This window comes from Papaver somniferum, chromosome 11 (genome assembly GCF_003573695.1).
Source record: "Papaver somniferum cultivar HN1 chromosome 11, ASM357369v1, whole genome shotgun sequence".
In the NCBI taxonomy this organism is placed as follows: domain Eukaryota; kingdom Viridiplantae; phylum Streptophyta; class Magnoliopsida; order Ranunculales; family Papaveraceae; genus Papaver; species Papaver somniferum.
The window spans coordinates 12,225,631-12,245,545 of record NC_039368.1 but is presented as its reverse complement, the minus strand read 5'-3'; the positions used below and the strand labels follow the sequence as shown (position 1 = coordinate 12,245,545).

The following is a 19,915-nucleotide window of genomic DNA, read 5'->3' as shown; positions in this document are numbered from 1 at the left end:
ATTGCTCCTTTTGATATTATTCATAGTGATTTATGGACGTCTCCGTTGAATATAGATACGGGATTTCGTTATTATCTTCTATTTCTGGATGATTTCACCAATTATTTATGGGTTTTTCCACTAAAATTAAAATCCCAAGTCTTCAAATTTTTGGAATTCCAATCTTTTGTTCAAACTCAATTCGAACGCCAAATTAAATCATTCCAATGCGACATGGGTCGCGAATTTGACAATTCCACTTTTCACAACTTTTCTAGTAAAAATGGCATGGTTTTTCGCTTCTCGTGTCCTCACACATCATCTCAAAATGGTAAGGCTGAACGCATGATTCGCCGAATCAATGATATCACTCGTACTCTAATGTCTCATGCCTCCGTTCCTCCCAAATATTGGGTTTATTCTCTCTTATGGCTGTCTACCTCCACAACATTCTTCCTACTAGACTCCTCAATTTCCAATCCCCAATGTCCATCTTATATAGACGCCAACCCACATATACTCATCTTCGCATTTTTGGTTGTCTTTGCTACCCTAATCTCTCCTCCACCACACCACACAAACTTGCTCCTCGCTCCACTAGGTGTGTTTTTCTTGGTTTTCCACCCAATCATCGTGGTTATCGTTGTCTTGACATTTCCACAAACAAAATCATTATTTCGAGACATGTCACGTTTGATGAGAACGTATTTCCCTTCTCTATTTCCTCTTGTCCAAGCTCTTCCCATACTCACGACCCACAAACCCATCCTCTCTATTCATTCCTAGATTCCTCCACCTATCCATCACCTGTGCTTCAAATTCTGTTGAGCCTGTACCCACGCCCATTCCGCTCCACCTCCTGAACAAGGCCCATCTCCTTCGACCTTGTACACTCCTCCACACCGCAGGCTAGCTTATCCCTCTCAGCCCATTTCCACTCAGCCCACTTCCACTTCTACTCAGCCCACTTCTACTCAGCCCATTTCCACTCAACCCACTTCTCCTCTGCCCACTTTATACAGCCCATCTCCCTCGACAGCCCAACAACCTCACAAACTCAGCCCATCTCTGTGCCTGCCTCTTCCAGCCCACTTCACCAAGCCACACCTTCCTGCCCACAGCTTCGAGCGGCATCCCGTCCAACCACCAGGGCCTCCCGGGGCATCTTCCGTCCCATCCAAAAACTCAATCTTCATGTCCAATCCACAATTCCCATTTCCCCTCTTCCCCGTTCTCATCTTTATGCACTTAGGGACCCAAACTGGAATGCTGCCATGAAGAACGAATATAATGCTATGATTATGACCAACACTTGGGAGCTGGTTCCTCGCCCTAGTAACGCTCATATCATTCGGTCAATGTGGCTTTTCCGTCACAAGTTTCACGCTGACGGAACTTTGCAACGTTACAAGGCTCGACTAGTGGCCAATGGCAAATCTCAACAGGTTGGAGTTGATTGTTTTGAGACGTTTAGTCCGGTTGTTAAACCAGCGACTATACGCACTGTACTCAGTATCGCAACATCTCGTTCTTGGGGCATTCGTCAACTAGACGTCAAAAATGCCTTTCTTCACGGTGATCTGGCTGAAACAGTATATATGCATCAACCACCAGGTTTTTTGATTCCGCTCATCCTGATTATGTTTGTCCTCCGTAGGTCTCTTTATGGCCTTAAACAGGCCCCTCGAGCATGGTTTCAAAGGTTTGCACAATTTATTACTGGTTGCGGTTTTCGTGGAAGTGTTTGTGATCCGTCACTTTTTGTCTATCACTCTGGTTCGGACACTGCATACTTATTATTATATGTGGATGATATTGTCTTAACCGCTTCTAATGATGCACTTTTAGAGCGTTTCATTGGGTTGATGAAATGTGAATTTGCTATGACTGACCTTGGCGCGTTACATCAATTTCTGGGTATTACTGTGACTCGCTCAGATTCAGGATTATTTCTATCACAGTCCTCATATGCACAAGATATTATTGCTCGTGCATCAATGACGAACTGCAACCCAGTCACTACTCCTGTTGATACACAACCGAAGCTCAGTACTACATCTGGCCCTCCACTCGAGGATCCGACTTTATACAGAAGCTTGGCCGGGGCTCTTCAATACCTGACGTTCACCCGCCCTGATATTTCATATGCCGTGCAGCAGGTTTGTTTATTTATGCATGATCCCAGGGAGATACACATGCAAGCTATTAAGCGTATTCTCAGGTATCTTCAAGGCACTCTTGATCACGGCTTATTTCTCTCCGCTTCCCCTATCACGGGCTTGACTGCATACTCTGATGCTGACTGGGCGGGTTGCCCGGACTCTCGTCGGTCGACATCTGGCTACTGCATCTTTCTTGGAGACAACCTGATTTCTTGGTCATCCAAACGACAAGCTACTGTATCTCGTTCCAGTGCGGAAGCCGAATACCGAGGAGTTGCCAATGCCGTTGCTGAAACTACTTGGTTACGCAACTTACTTCTCGAGCTTCACATCCCTCTACGTCGTGCCACAGTTGTCTACTGTGATAACACTAGTGCAATTTACATGTCAGGGGATCCTGTCCAGCACCAACGCACTAAACATGTGGAGATTGATATTCATTTTGTACGAGAGCGTGTACGTATCGGTGAGATTCATGTTTTGCACGTTCCTTCTGACAGTCAATATGCAGACATCTTCACCAAGGGCCTTCCTCGAGTATTGTTTGTTCGTTTTCGTTCTAGTCTTAACGTGTGCTCCTCTCCCGTTACGACTAAGGGGGTGTAATAGACAATATATTTCTGTTACCTTATTTATCTGGGAGAATATACGATATGCAATAAAGTCTCCCAGATTTTCCTGTAATTCTATTTATATGGTTTTATGGAATAAGAATAACCAACGGATTGATTAACATCCGACATCCTGTTCTTGTTGTTAGTAGCATTTTTGTTAGTCACGTTTGGTTTGGAGCGGTTTAAATTCCTAGCTAGCTTGTAAATTGTTATTATATTTCCCACCAGAGAGTGTCTGTAACCAAAGTTCTTTTGAAGATTAACGAGTTTCTTTTTTTGTTTAGAGTTATTTCGAAAATTTGATTTCACCCAATACAGTTACTTGGCACTAGGCTTGATTTCATATAAACACAACTTGTCAACAATAAAATTTTGATTTTATACACAACGTTCCGGCACCTGGCAAAAAGATGGAGCCTCGACCGAGGAGCATAAAACATATTAGCTGCCTCTTCCCGCAGTGCTCCAACATGCAGTGCTCCAACATAACTGGTTTCATTTTTGGCTTCGTTCCATTTCTTAGTCAGTTGACAATATTACAGATTTGGGGTCAGTTGTAAATACATTTTTTGACTTGAGTTGCTTTATTTTCTCAGGAAATTAGTTATCAAGTGAGCAATATTACTTTGCGTTAGGTGTAAGCATGTCGACTGTGAAGCTTCCTTGTTCCTGCATCATGAGAACTGGAGCGCAGAGCAAAATTGCCAATACCAGCCGGTTATCTAGAAAACCATCTTCTCTAGGCTCAATAAAAAACATCTCAAAATCATTTGGTTTTAAAGCTTCTCCTCTTTCAAGGTGTCTGCAACGACAACATACAAGGTGAAGCTAATTGGACTAGAAGGAACAGAAAATGAATTTGAGGCTCCTGATGACGCTTACATCCTCGACTCGGCTGAGAGTCCAGGAGTGGAGTTACCCTTCTCATGCAGGGCAGGAACGTGCTCTACCTGTGCGGGAGATGACATCAGGTTCAGTAGACCAATCCGAAGGATCCTTCCACTACAAAAAAACTGACCAAAGGCTACTAAAATTTTCCAACAGCAGAAAAAATTTAGTTGCTTCACAGTTTAAGACACTAGGAAAGGAAACTGCGGTGGTGTATTGATTTGAGTCACTAAACGGTAAGCAACTATAGTTTCTAAAACCCTTTAGAAATAAGTATGCGCCAACTAAACAAATGCGCTAGTAGTTTGAGACATTCAACCACTTGGAAAAAAACAACGGCGGGATATTAGTTACCTAACCCTCTATTCAGCCACTAAAATAACACAACTACCAGAAAGCCTAGTTGAATAGAACTTTGGGAACTAACCATGCCAACTACAGTGGACATATTCATTGAGCTACTTCCAAGAAACAACTTAGGATTCTTAGTAGCTTAACTTAAAGAAGAGATATTAATTTAATAAGGGAATGACTAAGTTGTTGGTGTAGTGAAGCTTTGTCGCTAAGAATGATATTAATCTATTATGACCATACATTTCAATCCAAAATCACCTTTAAAAGAAGGATTAAGAATGATTAAGTTAAATAACTTGCGAGAGTAGTCTAATGTATTTATTATTATTAATGACTGCCGGAGATTTTGTACCCGTACAATCAATCAGCTTACAAGAAATAAGAATTGAAGGGTATTTTGACATAATCGACCACAATTGAAGGCAACATTATATTTTAACACAAGAAATAGAACTCTAGGCCTAATCGAGTGCAGTCATACAACTATCTTCAAGTATCTCGAAGTCAGGTGGAGCAAGTCCTCTTCCATTATTCGATCCATCAAGCAGCCTTCATGATGTCGTTTTTTCCGCAGATACCTGAAAGCATAACTGATATTGGAATTCGAAGTCTGCAACTTATAAGCAAAACTATATTGAAATACAACGTGCATAAACCTCACCTTCCCAAACTGTAGGCTATCAGAATCCCATATCTCCAAGTTCAAAGTCATCGTCTTCGTCAGTGGTGTAAACTGCGTCACTATTAGCTTCCTCCTCCTCCTCCTCTTGTCTTTGGATGTCAGCTATTACTTCTTCATGGATGATGGTTTCTGGTAGAATATCAGTCCTATCCCAAACCAAATTTTCATTGTGATCTTGTTGGGGCACTCGTTTAAGATCGTTGATTGAATAACTTGAATACCATTCTTGATATGCTTCATCAGAACTCGAGTTTTCTGGTGCAATAAGTTCCACTGAATTTTTTTTTGGAATGTTATAAGAGCAGCGAGGTCGTGTTTTTATAACCACTTCCAATTGTCGATTCTTTATGTCCTTCATATAGAAAACCTGTTGTGCTTGGTACGCTAACGCAAATGGTTCATTCGCATAACAGGTTCTGTTGAGATTAACACAAGTAAATCCGTAGTTATCTCTTTTGGAGCCACCTTGATTTGCAACCGGACGCCAGCTGCATTTGAAAAAAAGAATTCGTAATTGGTTTAAATAGCGTGCCTCGATAATTTCAGATACCACTCCATAATAATCATTCATATGATCATCTTCACCTTCCCCTCCCTTTATACATACTCCACTATTCTGTGTCTTCCGTCGCATCTCCCACGCTTTTGTATGGAATCTGAACCCGTTGATGATGTATCCGTTGAAAGACGAACACTCTTTATTAGGACCTTGACTCAACGAATAGAGTTCATCACTCACCATACCATTTTTGTGCAGTTGATATATCTATTCATGTACATATATTCATATATTAGTTCAGGTTATGAAACGGTTTTCCATCTAGAAACACCACATACCCGGCAATCATTTCTATCCGCGTCATCTTTCCAATATAACATGCAATCGTTAGGACAAGCATCGATCTTAGTGTAGCTATGACCCAAGTTACTGATTGTTTTCCTAGCTTCGTAAAAGTTCCTTGGAAGTTTGGCATCTGGAAATGCCTTGATCAAGAGATTCAGTAGCACGTTAAACCACTTGATGCTCAGACCACCTTGGCACTTGATGTGAAGCAAGTGTATAGTAAAGGACAACCGTGAGTACTTTTCACAACCAGGATATAGTGGAACCTTTGCATCTTCCAGGACCTGGTAAAAATTTGAAGCTTCGTCGTTTGGAGCATCTTCATCATAATCAGGCACCATCTCATTTATTAGTTCCTTCATTCGGTCGTCTTCATCCCCAATCACAGTACCAGTAGACATATAGTCCTCCTCCTCACCCTCCCCATGGTATATCCAATGGACATATCCTTGCAGAAACCCTTTCCACATTATATGTGCCTCCACCTTACTTGGTTTGAGTAAGTTTTTGTTATTGCACTTTCTACACGGACACCATATTTCCTCCCCTAGTTCTAAGTCGCGACACGCAAATTTCATGAAATTCTTGACACCCGCTTCATAGTCAGGATGGTTTCTTGGCAGTTCCAACCAACTCTTGTCGATAGTTTCATCTTCTTCGAAATTCATACTGAACGCCAGGGTAATCTCTTTAAATCTAATTTGGGCAGCAGATTACAAATGCACTTTAGGAGGGATCCCTGGAAAACAGTAAAGTGAGATTAGCATTGCCATCGCCAATGAGAAAGTTCATAAATATATTATAGGAGCAAGCTACGCAAACTTGAGAAAACTCCCACACAGATGTTTCATTTTCGTCATCGATATAGACGGCAGAATAGTAACACTAACTACAACAAGCATAGATATTCTACCATATATCCTATTACTATTATTTTCATCCTTATCAAAAAAGATATCAGAAAAATGGATTCGCAGAGCAATCTACACAAACTTGAGAAAACTCCCATACAGATGTTTCATTTTCGTCATCGATATAGACGGCAGAATAGTCTAACAATAACTACAACAAGAATAGATATTCTACCATATATCCTATTACTATTCGTTTCATCCTTATCAAAAAAGATATCAGAAAAATGGATTCGCAGTTCTTGCTAAAATTTCATCATCAAGACTAAGTTTGCAGTAACTCTTAACATTGAAACTCAAGTACCAAAAATAATATCGGGTTACTGGTTGGAGCCGATATTGTGTAACTATAAATACTTGATCTTATTGTTATTTTTGGTACAAATGTTTGAATTGAGACCACCAAGAACTTCAAAAAAATTGTGTGTGATTTTAAGTTTGGATTATGGTTTTTGATGAACAATAATAAAAAAAAAGTTGTATTAAAAAAGGCAATTGATAATCATTTATGGTGATTTTGGTCTGCATGATGCACATCGTGATACTTATTTGTCGGTTTAACTATCCTCGTATAATCAAGTTTTGAATTATTACGTATTTATTTGTTGCACAAGGTGTATCTCCTGGACCAAGACCACCTAAATGATCATCTATTACAATGTAGTCCGACATTTGATATTGGCATTGATCGGAAAACACAGTCGAAACCCTTACTTCTTCATGGCCGATGGCTTTGGACTGAACGTCAGTCCTACCCCAAACCAAAGTACACTACAGGCACCAAAATAAAGTATACTTTAGGCACGAAACACAATTGTAGTCATAATTTTTGGTTCCTTGGTCATAGTAACAACAAACCTTATCCACAAAAGAAAAATAAATGAGTCAGAAACCATTGGAATACGGATGTTGTAATTAGAAAAAATTGAAACATAAGCATACAAGATTTCAACAACAACAACAAAACAAAACAAAAATTAGAATGTGAACAAACCTGAAGTGCAAGTTGTGGTACTTTCTTATTTGTTTTTAATGTTCTCCAAGAAAACCTTCTACTTCGTCTTCTGGCTCCAAGAAAATTGCCTGATTTTCAATATTTCCACCATTCCACATCTGAATCACATTGAGGATAGAAACAACAATAAAGTCCTTGTCCATTTCCTATAAAATAAGTGCAACCAAAAGAACGAACCAAACTTTGTTGATCACTTATGAAGAATTTGAACTTACGAAGAATTTGAACTTACAAAGAATTGTATGTAAATTTGAACAAACCAAATTTGTTGTATGCAGATTAGAACGAGTAGCAGTAACTAGATAGGTAGTCAACTCCTCGTTTAAATGAGACCCATCCTAATTAGGTGCCTGCAAAAATACCATATATAAGCAAATATATAAGTTCTAATAAGCTAGAAACAAGGGATAGCAGCTCTGCGGCAAGTTAAATCCTTGAGACAAATTGCTTGCAACTACAAAAAGTTAATTTTGGGCGGTTTCAGGGGTCACAAGAGTTCATGGACCTTGGAAGTTTGATCAAATTGACATGAATCAAGTATTACTTTTTGGGTATAGCTGAGAACGTTCACAGCTAGGTGTTGATCCCTTAATAAGAGAGTAACTCACAAAATTAAGAAATTAACTGTCAGACCAGAGATTTTTTTAATAAGCAAATATACAAAGGATCAATTAACCAACCTTAGTTTCACCAACTTAAAGCATGAGTTCAGTTGTATGAATTTGATGATAGAATTTCAGTCCGCTGCATATTTAAAAGCCATCAGTGAAAAATTCAAGAGGAGAATCAACCAAACCCCAGTGATGACAAATAACAATCCAAGTAAGACTCATTCATACCGTCTCTTACTTTACTAAAACAGATTTATATTAAACAAAATATAGCAAACAAAAGGATTGGAATTCACTCACAACGAGGAATAACTTCGAATCATGTCAAACATTGAGTCTTTAGCTTGACAAATGAACAGATTGCCATTAAAGATATCCACATCGGAAATGCCAAGTATGCACTTACATTTGTAAGTTCCGTTCACTTGCAATACACAAAAACACTCTGAGAATAACAAGAAATTACCAATTATATGAAATGATATTGTATGAGAATCAAAATAAACAACATCAGCTGGCAGTTTCGAGAACGTTCAATCACCTACTTTAAAGTTGTCTTCGGTCAGCCATGCTGTGCCAAAACTAGGCCTACAATCAAGAGGTAAGGCCTCCTTTGGTGCTTCTACTAAGGCACTACGAATTTCACCTGAATGTTCCATGTATTCATACATTTGCATGAGTTCTGAATCTTTTTAAAAATAGGAGGAGTTAAGCCACAGACAAAAAAGAACATTAAACAAAACAAATAAAGTGGGTTAGGTCACCTTGTAGCCCAACAATAACCGTAACGACATCGAAACCTTGGTTTGTCAAGAGGGTCAAACACAAACTTGGCTTTATAATTCAACATTCCTAGTTAGGAAACTTTGGACGACCTAAGATCCACAACTACAGACAAAAATTATAGCGTGCAATATGTTACAGCACCAACCTTCAAAATCCTTTTAAACACCCTACAAATCTAAACCATGAGGATCAAGCAACATGCCAGATACCAAGTCGTCCCTCCACACACAATAAGATTCACTCAGCTTTGGCAGTACAATTAACAACATCAACTATCAAAATCCAGAGCTAAAACATTCATAGTAAACAATGTCAGCAAATTTAGTCCAAATTTAATTAAGCTTCAGATTCTCCATGCTCGTGTTGGTTCTAGCAAGTTGCTAGTACTCCAAAGTGGATGCCAACATTGATAGGACGTGGGATTCATTCCACTTTGAAGTGCTAGCATCAGGCAAGCATCAACGCCTAATTTTGTACCAACACAACCCAGAATCCCCAACAACCAAAACATATAATCTTCCTACTACCAACACAAACAAACGCCGCAAAAGACAGTCAAATCTCCACATTGATTAGCTAAATCATGACTTAAGAAAGCGATTATTACCTCATAATATTCTCCAGTTCATCTTCGATTCTTCATACCCTCTTTCAGACAACCTCATCAAGAATCCAAACTCCATCTAAAGCACAAACACAAATCGAGTTCATCAACATCGAATTAACCATATCTGAGAGATAACAGTCAGAGTAATTTTGTCAAACAGGTTATAAGCGTTTGTAAATAGAGATTTGGAGTGTCAATAAACTAACTTGAAGTGGACTGTCAGTAGAGAAAAGCATAGAGTCAAAACCCCTAATTTCCAGTATACAGTATCAATTAACAATCTCTCTAAGACTACGAAGTCCAGCATCACAACCTGGATTTTGGAGATTTCAATGGTATTTGATCAAATCGATCGAAAAAGGTTAGGAATCAACTAATAACTGCGCAAACAAATCAAACAGTTTGTAAGTTCATCTCATCTTCAAACCCTCATTCAAACAGTTTCATAAAAAATCCAACCTGCATCTGAAAATACAGTCAAAAATTGAGTTTGTCAAAATCATATCGACCAAATCTATTAGAAAACTCTCAGAGTAATTTTTCCAAACAGTTAACGTCATATATTTATGAGAATTAAAGTGAAAAAACAGAAACAAAAATTAACATGTGCATCTTCAAGAAACAACAAAACATGAGTGAGATTCTTACCTTTAGCTCCACCAGACACATGAGGAACGAGTTTTTTTCTAAGAAAAAAAAACGATTTCTAGCAGATTGAACATATTTTGGTGAGGATGATGGATAATTTAATTCCTTTTCATTATAAGAATCAAAGACCGAGAAAAATAATGAGAATAACCTTCTCTGATAACTACTCCATAAAACTGATCTCTTGATGTTTGGTTTCTTCGCCTCTATTAACAAAACCCACTAAGAGTTTTTCACAAATCATTGAAATCAATCAGAATCGAAAGAGAAAGGGAAATCTGGAGAAAATAGTAATTTTGAGAATTAGGTTTCAGAAAGTTGTACTGCTTTAGCCTTTAGGGATTCGATAGGCGATTTCTATCCCAAAATATTTAGGCAACACATATAAATCGGAAAATCACCATAAAATTATAATTTTGCACAAATTTTTGTAGCGCGCCACAACAAATCTTGCGCGCGCAATTTTCCCTCAATTTGACAAGGTGACAAGGTGGCAATCCGTATGACTTCTATGGGTTGCATCTATTCGTGGATAAGAAATTTTGGCTTTCTATTAGCCAGATTTATACCACACGGATCGAAACGTGATTTCGAAAGACTCTAGCTTTCCATCGAAATATTGGCATATGGTTATACATTTTGTGTAAGTGAAAATGGTGATTCATTCTTTTTGCCCTAATTCCTTAAGATTTTGTAATTTATCGGACTCTGATAAGTATAATTGAAAATTTATATAAGTAAATTCCAAAATCAACTCGTCCAATTATGAAATTCGAAGCATCTAATTGGATGCTTAAAATTTTAAATAAATTGATTCCAAAAAAAAAATATTCTCAAATTTTAGTTTGGTTAAGTCAACTCAAAGACAAGTTCATTCGTCTATGTAATTTGTTCAATCTCATGTAATATATGTACAAGTCCATTCATCTTCGTAATTTGTTCAACCTCATGTAATATATTTAAATATCAAGACAAAGTAATTTATTTTCATAATTTAACGACGTCCAATGTTAATGTGAAGTCCAATATACATTGAAAGGTTATTAGGATTGATTAATCTCTCCAATCAATTAATAATGAGATTATAAGATTAGTGTTTATAGAGTTTTGATAGTATAAATGTTAGTGTGCTTTCTATGTAATTAAGTTTTGCGATTTCTATTTTGTTAAATTTTATTGTTGTTTCCTCTATTAGTGAGTTCTAGTTCAATAAACTTTAACATGGTACCAGACTAAAAAACCAATAAATATCTCAGGTTCTTCGTCTCTCCAGATTAGGTTGAAACTTGTTGTTGCTAAATTGGAACTAAAAGCTATTAAACAAAACTGAAATATATATTAATTGATAATCCACAGGGTCTGTATAATGATATTCAAGAAATGAATACTTGTAAATTAAGTCATACTATATATACCAAACACTAAATATTTTTGTAATACTGAAACTTTCCATATAATGTACCGATACCATGACCAATCATATAATCTAACAGTTCGAGATTCATAATCGAATGAATTATGTAGCTACACATTGAGATCAAACGAACTCAAAAATATTCATGTAAATCTTTTATTATCCGATGAGATGAAAAGGGATCAAGTGAAGTCCAAAATCCAGAGTGTTTTGAGTTTATATAAATCTGTAAGTATTAAATGAAAGGTAGTCAAATCTAATGAAGTTCGAAATCGAATCAATTGAATCTATGTTAATTTTTGAGCATTTTATATGCAATTACATCTAACAAAATTCAGAATCATATAAGTTTACATGGATTTTTGAGATTTGAATGAGATCGGATGATATCAACCGAAGTCCAATTTTATCTGCAGAATATGCATCTCCTGGAGAAAAAAACTGTTAATAACCCATAACCAATTCCCTTGCAAACTAAAAATTGAGCACCAAAATTGTGCTGATGACTTGAAATCTCATAAGGGATTTCTTGAATATGATCAGTGACTACATCGGCCGTTTAACCATATAAGTCGAGCTACGTAAACAAAATCATATTTTTATCTGCTTATTTTGTATCTCTTGGTAGGAGTGAGCATTTGGCTCGTAATCTGCGGATTTAACCGGGACCAACTGTTCTTTTGCGGATAAATGCCCAGACCGTTCATCAATGGGTTGGATGTGGATGGAACTTTTGAGATCCAACGGATTACCGATCGGGCTCGGATGCAACCTTGAAAATCCGTTGGCCATCCATATCCTTTAAATTAAGGGAACTTATATAGTTCTAGAAAACACCATGGATTATTTGGGAATTCTTAAGTTGTTTGTTTGGGATATTGTACATGGCATTTATGTATTTGTATACGTATATAGGATATATAGGTTTTATAAGAAGTCATTTGTGTTTGTTTTATTTTCTTTGTTATAAATTTTTAACTAAAACAAATCCATTAGATTATCTGTATCCAATCCGACCATTCATGCATCCATTGGATTGCAAATCCGTTAGATGTTGGATTGGATACAGATGCTTAATTTGAAATCCGTAATGTATTGGATTGGATGCGGATGAGGTGAAAATCTGCCCATGCTCACCTTTATCTCTTGAACCAAAGAAATATTTTAGAAAAATCATTATTTGCATCATTAAGTAGTGCAAAACCGTAATCGACACCGAAAATCTAACAAGGTTTTCAAGAATGCCTCGTGACTTAAGATCAACCACTTTAACTTAAAGTGAGTTGATCGGAAGAACCATATTATTATCACCATGTATAATATGCATCTTTGCACCAAAACTTCCTGTTAACCCAAAGGAAAATGCTTCGTAAAGCTCATCTAATTGATCGTCAATTGCAACGTATTCTAAATTTTGATATTGGTAAAGATTGGAAAATATAGTCGCACGTTAAAATCTCATAAAGGACTTTTAAAGCTGCCAAATAATTTCAAATTCAAAGCACTTTTACCAAAATAGAATTAGCTAGACATTATTCGAGAACCTGTTATCTTTTATTTTTTTTGCTAGATTAACGTCTCGTCCAAACCTCTACCCGAATCCAACAAGATGAACTGACCTACCAAACCCCTCTATACAATTATTTACTATTCAAATTTTTACAATAAAGATTGAACCCCTATTTACTCCTTACACGAGTGAATGGATAATAGTTAGCAGTGCCCGTGGACTTCAAGTATATATTATGTATATGGCCCAACATATATACCAAATTACTTTACTACTTAACACTTGGGCCTTAGACGAGTACTAAGATTAAATTAAGGGTATAATATGAATATGTAAGTGAGATATTTTGGATGCAAAATAGGGAAAGTTGATTAGAGGAAATTTTGGATGCAAATTAGGGAAGTTCGTCAGAGGAAAAGAGGATTCTTGGGCGAAATTTTCTGAAAGAAGATGTCGAAGAACAAAACTCCCAAACTTTTTTTTTCAGCTAACCCTAAATACTTTTTAGCGGGATGAAATTAAAATTGAAAATCTTTTGGGCGGGATTGTTCCCGCTTTGTGTACATTTTTTAGACTATATAAAGATCCCTAACATCATGAAGAGTTGCATCCAATTTCATCTACATCTTACCAAGGTATATTTTCTTTTGAATTTTCTCTTCAACCCTAAGCTTGATTTTTATGATACAAACCCTAATAAAAATTTTCTGTTTTTTTTTTTCGACAGGGAACTTCTCTATTCTGGATTGTGGTGTTTTACTGGTATATTTCTTCTGAATATTAATCTTGTAAGGAATATATTCAAGGTGTTTTTTTTCATGTTTTGGGTAAATAGTTCTAGGTTATGAAATTTTTCGTGTTTTGATACTGTTGGTGTTACGCTTCAGCGTTGTAACTTGTTTCTTTCATGAATTGAGTTTTGTGAATGGTTGGTTATTAAAAAGTAACTGGTATAATCGATTATAATCTCATGTATTTTAGTGGTTAAATTGATTTTGTCAACATTTTGAGGCTTTATCTTACTGATCGAATGGTTGTTGAATTGTGTGCTTCATGTTCAGTTTAATTAGGCTTAGTTTTTGTTACATGTATATATCTGTGGATTTTTATTTCTACAAATCAAGTTTAGGTTGCAAGAGAGATTGAGTTGTTTATATGTTTACTCACTGAACAATTCAGATCGAACTCAATAATCTTAGGTGTTTTGATTTCATCAGATATGGCTCCAGACGCCCGCCTATTCTATGGGGATGCAGCTTTACGCCGAAAATACGGTAAACTAAAAATAAACTTTATGATTTAATGAAGGTATTAACTTTCTTTTGTGCCGTGTGTTGATTAATATGCATGGCTATTTTCCAGAATCCACTTCTAAAAAACAAAAAGTACAGAAGCAAGGAGCTAAAGCGCCATCAGCTGCACTTGTAAATCCCATGTACACACGGCAGGGAGGAAATACAAGCAGTGTTCAACAGTCTCAATTTATTGGTAAACAATTAACCTTTTTTTTTTGGTATCTAGATCTAAATTTTACATGCCATTTTCTGCATAATTTTCAATGACAAGTAATAGTACAAAGTAGTTGTTTGCTGATTGATGCCCGGGAATTTTTCAAATGTCTCTTGAATTCTTCCTTGTAAGACCGATAGCCGATCTTGTGTATTATCAGGCAATTTTAGCAATTAAAATGTATGCCTTACTTAAATGCCATATTGCAGGAGACAAAATCAGGGAAAGACAAGAACACCAAATGAATGACCCTAGCAGTCGCTTGCAAGCAGCTCAGTCAACAGTGCATGATAGAAGTGGAGTTGGAAGAACAGGTCGGGTGCTGCCAAGCCATGCACCAATTGAGTCACCAGTGCATGGGGGAAGGGGAGGTGGAAGAACACGTCCTGTGCTGCCAAGTCTTTCACCAATTGAGTCAGTGCATGAGGAAAGGGAAGGTGGAATATCATGTGCGGTGCAGCCAATCGAATCACCTTTGAACAATGATTTTCTGGTAACTCCTAGGAGATCCCCTAGAGGAAACCGCACAGGAGTACACAGAAATCTGGAGAAGGAATACAATGGTCTACATAGCCCTATGAGAACTGAAGGTCGTCGTTCTGTACCACCTCCCGTAGAGAATGAAATACAACAATGTTCAAATCAATTGCATAATAATCGAACACAAGCATGTCTTCAGCCATCTCATCGATCAACACAAAAATCTATTCAAAGTTCAGCATCTCATCAATCACAGCTTAATGCTCTTCGAAATTCATCTTCGCAGAAATCTCACCGATCACAGCAACGGAACAGTCTACGTGATTCTCCAGTTGAAAACCATAATTCTTCGCAACCCAACCGATCGCGATCAGCGTCTAATTCTCCTGTAGCAAATAATGAAGAAGTTGTCAATTTATTGCAAGAAGGTATATTTATGTGAGAGGTATTTTTTTTTTAATGTTGTTTTTTCTAGCTACCTAATAATTTTCCTCTATGCTATCTTTGATTTCTTAAATAGGTCAACCAAAACGTACCACAAGAAAGAAAACGACTAATCTTGCGGTTGCCAAGAGGGGGAAGGAGAAAGTAAGCGTGCCAGTTTTTGATGAAAAATTTTGTGGTTATTATAAACATGAGTGTATAAACTCTATTGGGTCGTGGGTAAGGCAAAGGGACAATTGCCCACTAATATATGATAAATTTGATGATATGCCTGAGCAGAAGATTGCCCGAGTGATCCAGAATGTCCGGGTATATATAATTTAATGCTGTTACTTCTTCTTTGCTTGGAATTTCCGTTGGTTTTAATTGCTGTCTCTAATAAGTTGTTTTGGGCCATATAGGACCACTTTATCCTCGTTCCTGATGATGATGGGGCTGTGAAAGCGATCAAAGACGTGATGAGGGATGCCTATAAGGCATACAGGCACAAACTTCATCTGAAATACAAAGCAGCAGGGGGTGATGGGTTTGCTGCATCAGATGGCCACCTAAAGGCTTTGGCACACCCTCCCGAAAATTGCCCCAACAAACATGATTGGGCTCACATGTGTAATCACTTCACCACTGATGAGTTCAAGGTATATCTATTTGCTTACTGTTTACTATGATGTTTTTTTTTTCTAAAGTCATGGAAGTCACATTTAGGTATGATGTGGAACTGAAAAACACTACACAAATTATATAGATCGAACTTGAAGATTTGGGGGGTGTGATTTTTGATTAACATGTAGTCTTATATATTTCTGCACTCTTATAATTCACTGCATATTAACTTGCATTCTATCTGATGCGACAGAAAAATTCTGAACGAGGACGTCGTGCTGCGGCTGCGAAGCAACAAAACGGTATCAACCACAGCAATGGCAACAAAAGTTTTACTAGTACCAAATACGATTTGGTATGTATTATGCCTTCTTCAATTGTTTATATTGTTTACATGTTAGATGTGTTTATTACATGATATCTTACTAGTTTTATATGATGATGTTTTCAAAGCTGCAAGCCGGACATCCTTGTGATCCAGTGACTTTCTTCCGAAAAACCCATGACCCTGAGAAGAAAATCAACGCCAAATGCAAAGAAATGAGTGTAAGAAATAATATTGATGAAACATGTTTGATATGTATCTAATTATAGTTAGACTTATTATATTACTGATTTATGCAGCATTTTATATCATCCAAATGAAAACTGCTCCTGGTAGAAATTTAGTGAATAAGTACAGTTCTTTATTCTGGGATTTTTTGTGAATAGTTACCACATTAAGTAGGTTCTTTATTCTGGAATTATTCTTTTTTTCCTTAAACCTGCTATTGCCTGCCCAAACTCCTTCGAAACCTTTTGCTGTCTTTGTGATTAATTTCTGTTTTGATTTAATGTGCAGGAAAAAATGAATGCCATGAAGGAAGCCGCAGATCGAGGAGAAACTAATGACACTCCAGAAGAGATATTTAACAAAGTTCGTAATGCTGGATGTTCGGGTAAACGGCGTCGCAAGGCTCATCCAACTAACTATAGTTTATACCAGAAGAAAGAAGAAGAAATGGCCGAATTGAAAGTAAGAATGGTATCCTTGGAACAGGAAAACAAAAGGCTAAAGAAAGAAACAGGCCCGAAAGCGACAAAGAAGTTGTTGAATGAATATTTTGTTAAAGTTGGCATGCCATTGATGGAATTTTCATCTGAAGATGATGCGGAAGATGATGATGATGATGATGATGAAGATGCCGATATGCATGAGAGTCAAATTCATGAACATCGAGATGCCATTGAAGGTAGTGATAGGGAAGCTGAAGAGGAGGACGAGGCTTTTGGAGATGGTCAAGAAGAAGGTGATGATGAGAATCGAGACAAGGAACTTGAAGAGTATGACGAAGAAGAATAAATTGAGGTTTAGATGCATTTATTATTTCTGTTATTTAGAATCTCTTTTTAGAACTTTCTCTATATTTTGGTCTTGTATTCCAGATATCATGGGAGATTCTTGATTTTTTTGTTTGGAAACTTTTTTTTTAATGAATGTTATTGAATAAAAATTTATATTTGGTATATATATTTTTTTAGTATTTATTATATATGAAAATTCAATTTAATTTGGAAAGTTTTTTATGGATGGGACTTTTTCCAGGCCCGGGTCCGTAGCACTGGTCAAACCCAAATCAGCCCTCTCGTCGGTCCGTTTGAGACGTTAGTAGCACTACTTGTTTAAGTACTATAGAACTAGTGTCTCTTTAAGTTTAGGCACTCCCAAGTTAGTTTCACATGTATGATTTGGCTACTGCAGGTTTGGGCGTTTGGCCACTATAACTTAGTTGCATATATATTTTTGCAAATGCATGTAATAATATATATGTAACCTATCGAACAACTAGACAAAAATTAGTGTCTTAAACTATTAGGCATATAATATAACTACTACAAAAGCATGTGGTTTTATGTTGTTGGCCATTAGATAAGTTTCTAAATGCGAAATCTATTAAACAATTAGAAGATTGTTGTTGCCTTAATGTTTTCGCTAAAAACCTGACAACTAGACAAATTAATGGCTTTATCTACTAGGTGACAACTATTGGTCAACAAGCCAAACTAGTAGCTTTAGATATGGCGAACAACTAACCAGTGCGCACTTGTTGCCTTAAACATAAGGCAGTCACCTTTTCCGCCACTAAGGATGGGCAACTAACATTAATTGCATACAGTGATTGGCAACTAAAGATTTGAAAAGGCCACTATCATTAGTCAAGTTGCCTCTGGTCAGTTTTTTTGTAGTGTTCCTAGACGATACCCAGATGGAAAAGGGGTATGTTCTTACGTGCATCTCTTATCCAAAATCAGATTGCGTTATTCACACTCACAAGGAATCTGAGCTCCATTAACGGAGATGATGGCTTGGCGAAAAACGGAAAAAGCATCTTTTAGTTATTAGACTTTGTCTTTTAGTCAGATCCTGCGTTACAAAATGATGGTTCAGATATTAGGCAAGTGTTAGAGAAAGGAAACTTAGTATGCGTTTCCCTGTTGTATTAAGCTTTCCGTATTCCAAGTACCCGGTTTGTCTTATAAATATAGTGGTCTTCTGTTTTGGTTTTCTCAAGTATTCATCTAAACGTTCTATTGAATATTGAAAACACCAAGTGAAAACATGGGAATGCGAACTGACAAGGTTAGGTTCAATGTTGGAGGAAAAATCTGTGAAACAACTGCAACAACTCTCGCAAGTGCACCCAGAAGCTCAATATTTGGCGCTATGTTTGATGATGAATGGAACCTCCAACCAAGAGAGGTTAATGACGAGTACTTTATCGATCGGAACCCAGATTGTTTTTCCGCTCTTCTTGATCTTCTAAGTGACAGAGATTGTCATGACATGTATATTGTGAATGGTAGGATTCTATTTAACGTGGTAAACAAGATACAATACATCTCTTCTTATATAAGAAGATAAAAAGAGAAACAAGATATACATGAAAAAGGGAACAAAATATACAAGATATACATGCCATGTAGAGCAAGATATTATCCCAAGAAATCAGGACATTATCGTTTAACACCCTCCCTCAAAATCAAGATGGTGCAACACACATGTTGAGTTTGGAAATCAAGAACCTTAGACGAGCTGAGGTCAATGATTTGGTGAATAAATAAGCGAGTTGCAATTCCGAGCGAACAAATGGTAAGACAATAATTTGTTGCTTGAAGTGATGTCTTACAAAGTGACAATCTATCTCAATATGCTTCGTACGTTCACGGAACACATCATTATGAGCAATGTGAATAGCTGCTTTATTGTCACAACACAATGGAGTAGATTATGATAGGTGAACTCCCATATCTTCAAGGAGCCATCTTAACCAAACAATTTCAGAAGTTTTATGAGTAAGAGCGCGATACTCAGCCTCTGCACTAGATCGAGAAACTACAGTTTGTTTCTTACCGCGACAGGAGATCAAGGAATTTCCTAGAAATACACAATATCCTGTGGTTGAGTGTCTATCTGTAACGTCACCAACCCAATCTGAATCTGAACATGCATGAAGACAGAGATCAGAAGTAGATGAGAACTTTATACCTTGATACAAGGTGCCTTTGATATAACGTAATATCCGAAGTACTGCAGCATAATGTGTGGACGAGCTGACATAAACTGGCTAACTACATGAACTGCATGACTGATATATGGTCTTGTGATGGTTAGATAATTAAGACTTCCCACAAGCTGACGATATAATGTATGATTTGCTAAAGATTTTCCTTCGTAAGGATTGAGTTTCACATTTAGTTCAAGAGGTGTTTCTGCAGTCTTACTATCTGTTAAACCAGCACGCTGAAGAATGTCGGAGGCTGTTGTAGTACTTTGATTGCGGTAAATAGGAGTTCGTTGCTCGGACTTGAATAGA

General features: G+C 37.1%; 1 protein-coding gene and 1 pseudogene across 1 annotated transcript; both read left to right on the top strand.

The window, feature by feature from the left end:
- Positions 1-3,398: 3,398 nt before the first annotated feature.
- Positions 3,399-18,394, top strand: LOC113323467 (annotated as a pseudogene).
- LOC113323466 lies at positions 13,385-17,512 on the top strand. Its single transcript, XM_026571785.1, has 10 exons — positions 13,385-13,660; positions 13,753-13,787; positions 14,243-14,299; positions 14,388-14,513; positions 14,744-15,442; positions 15,535-15,767; positions 15,860-16,096; positions 16,315-16,416; positions 16,515-16,607; positions 16,903-17,512. Exons 3-10 carry the CDS (start codon positions 14,245-14,247, stop codon positions 17,401-17,403), a joined length of 2,046 nt encoding a protein of 681 aa, XP_026427570.1. The 5' UTR covers positions 13,385-13,660; positions 13,753-13,787; positions 14,243-14,244; the 3' UTR covers positions 17,404-17,512.
- Positions 18,395-19,915: the final 1,521 nt, after the last annotated feature.